This window comes from Manacus candei, unplaced genomic scaffold (genome assembly GCF_025592945.1).
Source record: "Manacus candei isolate 608988 ecotype Guabito, Panama unplaced genomic scaffold, ASM2559294v1 h1tg000008l, whole genome shotgun sequence".
Classification (NCBI taxonomy): domain Eukaryota; kingdom Metazoa; phylum Chordata; class Aves; order Passeriformes; family Pipridae; genus Manacus; species Manacus candei.
In genome coordinates, this window is record NW_026138056.1 from 15,256,239 (window position 1) to 15,267,052 (window position 10,814).

At 41.7% G+C, this 10,814-nt stretch overlaps 1 protein-coding gene across 5 annotated transcripts in view; it reads right to left on the minus strand.

The window, feature by feature from the left end:
• NOL4 (nucleolar protein 4) overlaps positions 1-10,594 on the minus strand; it is a 188,942-nt gene extending 178,348 nt beyond the window's left edge. Inside the window, exon 1 of one of the 5 annotated variants that reach the window (XM_051769952.1) lies at positions 10,052-10,585. In XM_051769952.1, the coding sequence (XP_051625912.1) occupies positions 10,052-10,318 (267 nt within the window). In that variant the 5' untranslated portion in view covers positions 10,319-10,585. Of the gene's footprint in view, positions 1-9,195; positions 9,219-10,051 lie in introns of those variants that run through there. The other 4 variants (XM_051769951.1, XM_051769945.1, XM_051769982.1 and 1 more) reach the window with 4 other exon arrangements.
• Between the last annotated feature and the right edge of the window lie 220 nt (positions 10,595-10,814).

The window sequence follows — 10,814 nt, forward strand, 5'->3', positions numbered from 1 at the left end:
TAATTTCCTCTCATATTTGCCATTAAGTCTCTAATAATTCTGTTCTTTTCTCTTTTCTTCCCATCATGGTAAGAGTTTGGTAGTAGTTGCAACAAATACACACACACAGAAAGCTAGCACGGGTAGGCAAAAATACAGAGATGAAAATAGCACATTCCTTCTCATCACAAGTGCAGCAAATTGGAAACTAGAGGTAGTTCATTGCAAATGTTCTGTGTAAATCACAATAATGTCATGCACTGGTCTTCACAGGCTGTTGATGGTTTCCCTCCTTCCTCCAGACTAGTAATATCACCACAGCAACAAGCCATAGAAACTGCTACAGTCAAACTGACCAAAAAACCATCTAGTACCAGTCTGCAAAGAAGTCTGCAAAAGATGTCAGAGCTCAATAATTAGTAAATAAACAAATTCCTAAATAAAATACAGTACATTACACAATAATGACTGATTTATTTTCCTCTGCTAGCTTCAGTCAACCTAAGAACACATACCTAAAACTTAATAATCTATTCATAAAACAAGAGCATGAAGGCTGAGACAACGAGCAGTGGTAAAATTCAGTACAAAGGGGAAGGGGATGGGAAGATTCTGGGATTTCACCACACCATACAAGCCTCCCCTTGTGTCGACTGTATGGGCTGAAGCGTGACTAGCCCTGATAGATGGTCTGTGGGAAAACACCTGGGGAGGTGCTGCAAGACTCCAGGTGAGAGCCAGGCAGCAGGTCCGTGCCATCACACCAATGCCCATGCTCCCAGTGACACAGAGCAGGCAGGGCAGCAACATGACCTTGTCCTCCCTTCTGCTCCTGACAGCAAAGCTGAACTGACATAAAGAGCATACTACATCCTTAGGAGAGCCACAGAGCTATCATTCTCCTGTAAAATTCTTGGGAAAAATTTTGGATTAATCAATAAGGGTTTCTCTAGGGGCACTAATGCAGACTTTCCATTTCCAACAATATCGGTTATAAAACAATGGACTAGCTTTGAATTTACCTTCTGAGATGGTTGTTTAAAAGAGTCTTAGGAGATGGAATAGAATTAAAAAGGGTTACTGCTGAATCCTCTCTCTCTGCTGTTCACCACTATTTACACCACACTATTTCACTCAGCTTCTTTCTACCTCTTTACATGTCTGTTTTCTGCTGTGCATTTTCTCTTAATGTTTATCTTTCTGAGTGATAAAACCATTTAAAACTATTTCTCTTACAAATATCCCTTTTCTTTAATTAGCTTAGTTACCTTCCATGGACCTTTCGTCTGTCATGACCTTTTAGAGATGAGATAAATACACTAAGCATGTTATTAAAGGCAAGGATATACCATTTAGTTAACAAGAAGAATAAGTTTTCAATGTTATTCTCTATACTTTTCCTAATGCCAATTTTTATTATACCTGCTGTGCATGTTTTAGATACACTTATTGATTTCTTTGAAACTATTCCTAAATATTTCCCTCAAGATGTTATATTAATTCCATTGATTTTAAATGTGATTGAAAAGCTTGACTTCTTCCTTTCCTTTCAAAAAGCTAATGTCACAATGCCATATAAGGCAGATTATCTGGCAATTGTCTGTATAGAATTCTGCCTGCCATGATTTCTCCTTTTTTTCCTTTGTTATGATATTTCTATTTTACGTCCCAAGTCTTCTTTCACTTGCTTAACCTAATTAATTTGTTTTTCCATCCAGTATTGAAATGCCTTAATTTTCCTCAGTTTTTTGTGTACCTATGTATACATATATACTTATATGTCTGTATATATACACAGTGGACTGCATTGTATAGCTCTCAAACACTTCCTATGGTTTCCCAACTCTTCACCATTTTTAATTTGTCATCATAGCCAAAGTTTCAACCCTGCTTTAATAAAGTCAGTGTCAGACTGGTTTCATTTCAGAAGGAAGTAAGAACCAAAGTTTCACCTGAAAATTTTTAAGATTCCTGAACACAACAAGTTAGAAGAACATAATTAACTGTCACAAAATCCAAATTAGTTCCATCAACCAGGTACAGTTATATTGACACTTAATTTTTAATGATTCTTACTGATTTTTTTTTCTGGTGTTGAAATATGGTTCACTAGTCTGTCATTTCTATGAACTACCTTTATCTCCTTGTTTTTTCACCTTGTACATTTTTGGCCATACTCCAGTATCATTGCCATGTATAGTGGCAAATGGTATATTTTAATAATAGTTTCATTACTTCATTCTCAAATTCTCTAGTGTTGTTGAACTTGTATTAGTCCCAGGGATGCACTGTAATTTAATATCGCCCCTTTTTTTTATTTTTCTATTTCTGATCATTCTTCAGTTTCATCACCTGAAAAATGTAACCCCAGGATAGGTATTTCTTTATTACCCTGAGCACACACTGAAAAATTAAGTTCTGTGAAAGCTGTTTATACTTCTTGTCTTTCCTGTCTGCTGAAACCTCTGGCCATACCTTAGCTGCTCTTCTCTTATGTATCTAATTACTTGTATAATTACTTGCTTGTTATTCATCTTCTATCAGTTTGGGGTAGTGAGAGTCTACTCCTAAGTGTGATTTTCCATATGCCAGCATGATGCTGCTTTACCCTACAGATGGGTCATTATTTAGTGGCACTACTTCAGCTCTGGATCTGCCTTGAACAAAAGTTTTCTACAAAATCCACCTGGCAGTATTAGTAGTGGTATGTATAAGTCCAGATGCAACAAAGAGAGCAATCACAAGACATGCTCATTTAAAAATTGTACAGTGAGTTAGAGTCATGTCATTTAAGTGCAAGTAATCTCACCGCCTAAATTTTCTTAAGTAGTACAGTCAAAATGTTATAGCATCCATGTCTTGTTGTATTAAAAACTCTGGGGTAACAAAATGTACAAAATCATCAGACACACAGACCTTACTCTCAATAAAACAAATAAAACCTCTCTTTTCTCAAAGGAGCTTAATTGCAGGTTCTCACATATAAAACATTGTATGAGTTTTATCCTAGGCTGAAGTAGTTCATTTGATAAAAATTGTCCTTCCAAGTCTATACAGAATATTTGTTTCTGACAAAAAGTCTTTACTTGAGGTTAACTCTAACATAGATCAGTTTTATTAAGTAAACTGTTTTCTACAGATAGCCCCTTAGGTTGAAGAGTATCCACACATACAACAAAATGTTTCAAACCCCACATTTCAATTTCAACAACTAGCTGTAATCCCTGCAGATGCACACAGCAACTCAGGTTTTGCAGCTTGCAGAGTTATTGAATAAGCAGTTAGAAGTCTGTACAACTGTCTGCGATAAAGTTGATCATAACTAAGAAAATCCATTTGCATCTGGAAAAATGCTCAATGCCATAACTTGTAGCATGTCTTTCCTGGATATTGACAATGCCTACCTGGGTATTGTATGCCTATAAACCATTAAAAAATACCTTGCTAGTGGAACTGTAAGGTTTTGAGGCTCATCTATTTAAAGAGAACAAAAAGGTAATTTAAGCAAGCTGCAGGATCACTTTCAGTGCTGTTGTAGGACAATGCAAACAACTCTCATTGCACCAGGTAATACCCCCTGAGTTTTCTAGTCAGAGAGGCTTCCGGTAGGTTTAAAATTACTTATACAAGGCAAAAACATCTTTTACATCCTGGAAAGCTCTACTAACTTTGAAGGCTGTATTGACCAGAGTCAACCTACTCAGCAAGAAACAGAAGATCTCTGTGATGCTCTGTGGTGCAAGGGAGGCTGCAGAATCTGGTATGATCTTCCCTCCTGGAGAGTGTGTTTCCTGCCATGCTGTCTCATTTATATGCCCTGCTTGTTTTGTTCCTCTTTTACCAGCAAACTCTCAACAGGTGTATCCTGCATAACAGGGAAAGATCAGCACCCAAATAGCTTCCTTCAGACCAAACTTAACAGCTGCTGGTTGCCTCCTTTCAACAGCAGACTAAACTCACAGTTCAACGTCAGGAAATTTTAATTTATTTCTGTAGCATAAAATGAAATTTGAAGCATTAACTTCCACATTCATCCAGCATTGGCACTAGCCTTTTTCCCCTAGGGGCTCGTGCATGAGAAGCCTTCTGTATATGGGGTCTCTCTGTGTAGTCTCTCCAGATTGTGTCTCCTTTCAGTCTCAGATGTTGAACAAGAGCAATGGTGATCACCCAAGAGGTTAGGGGAAGAAAGTTTCTCTGTAACAAGATCAGAAAAAGTCCCATCATGCTGTACTGATGTCTATCAGCCCATTTAAGCCCTAACCTTCCAGCAAATACCTGCTTATTTCCCACTTATCACATAGCTATGTAGCCACAAAAAAACCACTCAGTACGTCTAAAGAAAATAGGGTTGGAGCATCTGAGCAGCAGTCCCTGCATCATGACCAAATCCAGTGCAGCTTCTCTGACAAGAGATCGAGGATGAGAGTGAAGAAACAAGTTCACTATTGCCTCAGTCTTCTCGGCAAAGATTCACAGCATCATGAAAATTAAACTGGGACTTCTTATTTCTGATTATTGGAAAGATTTGGGCTTTTGAGCCCTTGCCCAGGTGCCCACTGAACTTGTCATCCTGTTTCTCACTACATGTGTAAGATGGGATGGATATACCAGTGCTAGTTTTTGTTTGTGCACTGCTACACCCTATTTAATGTTTCTAAAGTAACATCAACATATTCTACCTTAAAATACTCGGGTTTTAAAAATCTGCTCTCTTTGGCTTATGTTTCTTTGAAAATTCCAACTGAACATTGTTATTAAGAAATCTCAGCTCCTCCTCTCCTAATGCCTCTCTCACAAATGTGTGTGGAAATGGCATCTTACATATGGCCGCTTTAACATTTTTAAATTCCAGGACAGAGTTATTCCCTTTATTCATGAACACTTCAGTGAATGCCTGCATTAAGAGTTGCCAACTAAACCAGTTTTGTTCCATCTGCTATGACCATTTTCCAGCACTGCCTGTGTGATTCACCAGCATCCCTCCTCACAGAGTCCATCGGGAGGTCTGCAAACAGCAGGGCAGAGGCTGCAGGTAAAGGGAGGAGACAAAGCTCTGCAGACCTGAGCAGAGGTTAAGGAAAAAGGGGTGGGCAGTTAAAACCAGACAGGGTTCGAATACTGCTCCTGAGCCTGGAATTGCATTTAATGGGACACTAAACTCCTGCAGAATTGTACCTTGAGATAAATTACAACTCACCCTCAGCATCACCTTTCTGCAGTATTTACTGCCATTATGTGCTGGCAGTTCAGCAGGCTATAGAGCTACCAATATGTATTTGACAAAGACTTTTATACATTTTTTTTAATATTCATGACTACAAAAATGGGGAGAAATGCAAAAAAAGATGCTTATTTTCAAATTGTTATGAAATGCCCTAAAATAATAAACAATATAAAACATAAGATAATTTTAAGCAATACATTTTGACATATAAGCTATTTATATGGTGATCTGTTTTTTCTATTATTCATGAACAAAGTGATTTATATAAAACCGAAAAGAACATAAACTCATATGTCTATCTACTATTCTTCAAGTCCAACAGAAGAGGTGGGCTGGGATACAGCCTGTTCCTTTGAGCTGACTGGCCTGTAATTTTAAGCCCTAAATCCTGTAATCAGGTTCAGTAGTGCAGCCCTGCACCTGCAGGGAGCCTTGCTGCTCTGCTAGCAGCAACCCATGAGGTACCAGATCCTCCTGCAGGATCTAAGTATTTAACTAAACTGAACAAAATTTGGTGTCAGAATCAAAGTTCATTCTCTCCTTGTAGTTGGAAAATATAAAAGAAAACACAGGAAAAATCATACATTAGGTCTGTGATATCATTAAAGTCAGTGCAGTCATTCTAAATTAGTAATGACATAAAAGTAATCTGAACTTGGCCTTTGAGGTTAAGTTCTATTAGTTTGCTAATATTGTGTAAATTCCATATTTGAGAGGTAGCCTGCAGTCATCTTGGCCCTTCTCTTTTAAAGGAAAGTTCTGCTTAAAATCTGCTGATACCAGCTCAGGCCATTATTTTATAACTTCTTTTTAAATCACGACTGATTTTTAGGGTCCATGCTTATGTTTACAGGCAACATCAAGCCAGAGAAAGAAGAGTGGTGAAAAGAAATTTGTTTTCAAGTTGCCAATCAATAAACGGTTCTAGCTAAAAAACTATGCAAAAAATAAATTAAAAAATATACCATAAAAATCATGTATACCATTAGAAAGATTATCATACTAGAAATACTAGTTCCGTGCCTCCTTATGGTTGATGAGTACCAACCACTAGAAGTCAATACTATCAACCATTTGGCATACTTGTTGGCCTAACCTGTTTTGTTTATACAGTGTGTCTAGGCTAGGCATAATTCCACTGCTTGCAGCTTGGGCTTAATGCAGGAAAATCTACAGTGGTAACAGGAGCAATCTGAAAAGTTGCAAAGTGAAATACTTGCTGGGTTGCCTATAGGAATACCTTAAGCCTATAGGAACACCTTACTGTGTGTTGTCCCACTCAGGACCTAAAATGGCTGTTTTGCAGGGAATGTTGTTGCCTGGTGACCAAAAGTGCATCTCCTAGGCCACAGAGGGATGTGAACATTCAGAAATTGATTTGTTCCTGTTGCTCTTGAGGAGACCATACCCGTAAAATAGATTAAGCCAGCACATAATCATCTATGCAGCCTTCTTGCTGGCATGCTTAAACTTGATACTGAAAACAGGCCTGTGATTTTGAGCTACTTATCAACCAGGCAAGGGAAAAATAGAATAATACCTTGTGCGCTACTGCCCACAGAATATGAAAGTAGACCAAGCCTCAGCCTCTGTGAGACTGCAAGACACCCCTGCTTCAATTAAGTCTGTGTTGTACATCTAGCCTGTTCCGGTGCAACCTCCCAGTTGCTATCAGGCTCTCTTTCTTTCATTAGAATCAAGTAGTTAATTAGCCCCAGCCTGTCCTCTCTCCTTCTCTCTTTCCCTTTAACGCAGCAGTAATGATGTCTAATTACCAGCAGCAGTGGATTACAGCACCATCAGGAGCAAATCTCTCTGGCTGACAGCAAAGCTGAGCAGCAAATCTTAAAGCTTCAAGGAGAGAATAATTCCTAACGAAGTATTTGAATATTTGCTTATTTTTGACCAGCTTGTGACTGTAGAGTCCAACTTGTAATTTCATCCATCCTGTTACTGCACAGGGAGTGCTCATGCTGCCAACAGTGATTAATTTTAAATTGAAATTGCTTTTACCTATGGTGAGATCAAGTGATGGACAAGAAGGGGGAGAGAATGAGGGAGAGATTCACAGTTTGGGGCTTTGTTAGCATTTTGGGCTCTCTCTGCTGACTGGACAGGTTCAAATGTATGGGATAATAATGAGAGATGAGGGAAAAACAAAACACAGTGGGGATGTTTCTAAATGGTCATAAATTAATAAACTCTTAAATAATTAGTAACAGTTAAAAGAAATGAGAGAATGGGCTTTTAAGGCTTACCAACAATTACTGTCTGATGAAAATCCATTTTTTTCCCCCCAGTAACTTATCATTCCCAGCTGGGTGAAATTCTAGGCCTCTTGAGTCAATAGGAGCTTTGCCACTGGCTTCCTTTGGGCCAGGGGCTGCATCCCTGTTTTGTCACAGAGGTTCTTTCTGAGCTTTCAGTGCCCTGCAGGTGCTGCCCCAGCTCTGAAAATAGCCCATACAAACCACTGCCACCCTGCAAGTCTGCTTAAATACTCCTCTGCCTTTTGTGATGGGATAGTGACACTGGATTCACGGGTTTAGGAGAGGGTGGCATTTGTTTCTCAGAGCTGAATGTTTTATGGGAGTGCCAAGCAACACCTTTTCTCATTTGTGTTGGACAGCAGATTTACATTTGCCAGCAGGAAGAAATTGTACCTACATGCAAGATCTCTTCTATAAAGGTTTATATGTCATTGTTCAAGTAATATACAGATATTCAGGAACTGCTTGCAGATAGGTCATGCTAACTTTCCTTTCTTAATTTCATTAGCAGACATCCTTATTTTATTAGAATGCCTGCTTGGTTGCTTAAGCTATCCAAAAAGAGTTACTTCTGTATTAATATAAATACATATAAAGGGACATAAAGAGACATTCACAGCCGAGGGTTTGACTCCCCAAATGCACAAAGGTGAGCCCAGCAAGATGCTCGACCTCTGACTGAAATCCCTAGTGGGGAAAAAATAAAATAAAAATTGATTTTGTGTTCTTAAAATAGAAAACAGGAGGCAAGGTGGGACTCCAGGCTTTCATGGCCTAGCAAAGGTGAGAGAAAATAGACAAGCTGATCATCACTGAATCTTGTGTTTCAGATGCCCAAAATAGCACTTAATTTTTAAATTCCATCTTGTAAAATAAAGGTTAGCCTCTTTTTTTTTAGTAGCAAAGTCAATGTAATTTTAAAAAATACTGAATTTGCTTACAGTTTTGAACTTGCAGTGAAAAGGATAGTCTTGGAAATAAATAGTCTTGCTCACTGGCTCACTAAAATAATTATTTCAGTAAGCAGAAGAGATATTTAAAAATACCGACCTAATTGGAGACTTTTGCTTTAGACAATGTTTTTGTTATAAATTGTATCTACATTACCCTCTGGCCTCAGAAATTAGCAGTCATCTAACATTAGAACAGACATCTGCCAAATAACCTGAATCTACAGGCAGACCTGGAATAGATCAGTGAATAAAAACCATAGAGAAGGAACAAACTCTGTCCAGAGCTGCTTTTTCATTTTCAATCTTCAGATTTGTAAACTCCTTAAAATTAATTTCCCATCTCTGCCTCCTCACAGCCACGACAGCGCTGATGACAAGGGGGCAAATAGAAGCCAGCCTCTGGGAATGCCCAGGTTTATGACTTCAGCAAGGCAAAGAGAGGCAGATTTCCCCAGCAGCCTACGTCACAACCCAACCCAGAATACTTTCCAAGAAGCCCCCTTTGCTGCGCCACTTAGCAACATTCCCGTTAGGTCCGGATAAGCTGCCACTCCAGGAAAAGAAAGGAAAAAAAAAAAAAAGGAGAGAATATTGCTCATCCAAGCCAAATGCCCAGGCAGAAATATTTTTAATTGCTGGGTTTCCTTTCTCGGCTCCCCCTCCACACCCGCCCCACGCACAGACAAAAGAAGCTTAGTTTGCGTGACCCAGCACATAAGAAGTAAGAATAATGATACATTAAGAGAGTTCAATAGGCAAAACCTACTTGCAACCAACAGCCCCCATCTTCTTAAATAGGAAAATCTGTCGCTCCTGCCACCACCAAGCATAATAGCTCTCCCGCTGTCAGACCTGCACCGAGTCCGCGGCGCCAGCGCCTGCCGGGGATGCCACGCTACCCTAGCGCATTGAACGGAGTGCTGAGGGGCTCCCGCGACCCCAAAAAGAGTCACAAAATACACCCTTCCCTCGGTCATGCGGAACCCCGTTCTCCCTTTGTTGAGCATCCTCTCTCTCCCCCGCCGCCCCTTACGAGCGCAGCCGGCCCTTCACAGCCAAGCCGGGCACATTCGTGGCCGCTCGGCGGCGGCTCCAGGGCTGCGGGCTAACAATAAAAAAAAAAATAAATAAAAATAAATAAATAAATAAATTATAACCCCCAACCGATATCGCGGGGAACCACCGCCCGGCGCCGCGCCTGGCTTTGTGCCAGGCAGGGTACCCCCGTGCGCCATCCATCAGCCCCGCCGGCGGCGGGGGCCGCTGCCCGGGGCGGCAGGGCCCGGCACAATGGCCGGAGCGGCGGCGGCGGCGGGACAATAGCCCACCCAAACCGCGCCGCGGCGGCCCGGGGGAACGGGGGGGACAAGGAGGATGAGGAGGACGAGGGGAAGAACGACACCGACCCGGCGGGGTGCGTTGTGCGCGCGATCGCTTTAAATGAAAGGACCCACAAAGACCTCGGCGGTGTATAATGTGACAGGCAAACGCAACATGGTGATGATGACTTGGGGGAAGAGGGAGGAAGGAGCCAACTGTGGCTGTGGCTCCCCCTGCGCCTCTCGCTCCCGGAGCGGGCTGCAGCGGCCGACATAGAACAAGGAAGACAATTCTCTACTAACCGTGGTTTTGACTGGCACGTACAGCACTTGCTTCCCTCCTCCAGCACCACCACTGACCTCGTCCGAGTTGCCGAGCTGGAAGCCTTTAGATTTGACCCAGAATTTGAATTTGGCATTATCCGTGGAGCTCGACTCGGAGCCGTTCAGGAGCTGGACGATCCGGTCGTATTTTTTACGGGTCACCGTCTTGGTTTTTCCAGAGTCCCCGTAAGTCCTGAGACACCAGTCTTGAAACTGGCGGTACATGTCCCGGTCGCTGCTCTCCATAATCTCCTAGTACACACACGCACACATGCACACGCCGGGGCGCACACACACGCACACACACACACACGGACAGACACACGGACACGCACACGAAACGGGCCGGGGTGCGGGGCCGGGCCGCCCCGCCGCACTTTGCACCTGTTCACCCAGCGCTCATGAAAAATGCATCCACCTCCGAGCCGGAGCGAAGGAGGTCCCGGTGCAGGCAGATCCCAGCGGATTTTTTTTTCTTTTTTTTTTTCTTTTTTTTTTTTTTTTTTTGTTGTTGTGGTGGTGGTGGTGGTTCGGGGGGGGGGTGGGGGGCCGGGAGGGGGATGGGGGGGGCAGCAATCAATTCAATAGTGTGGCAATGTTCTCCTTCATTTTTTTTTTTTCACAGGAGGCAAAACGGGTCTGGTGGAGGCTCCTCTTATCCTTCCACTGTACGTGATCAGTCTCTTTAATAATTGTGCAAGGCAGGACTATCCCACTGGCTCCAGCAGCGTCTTACCCGGAG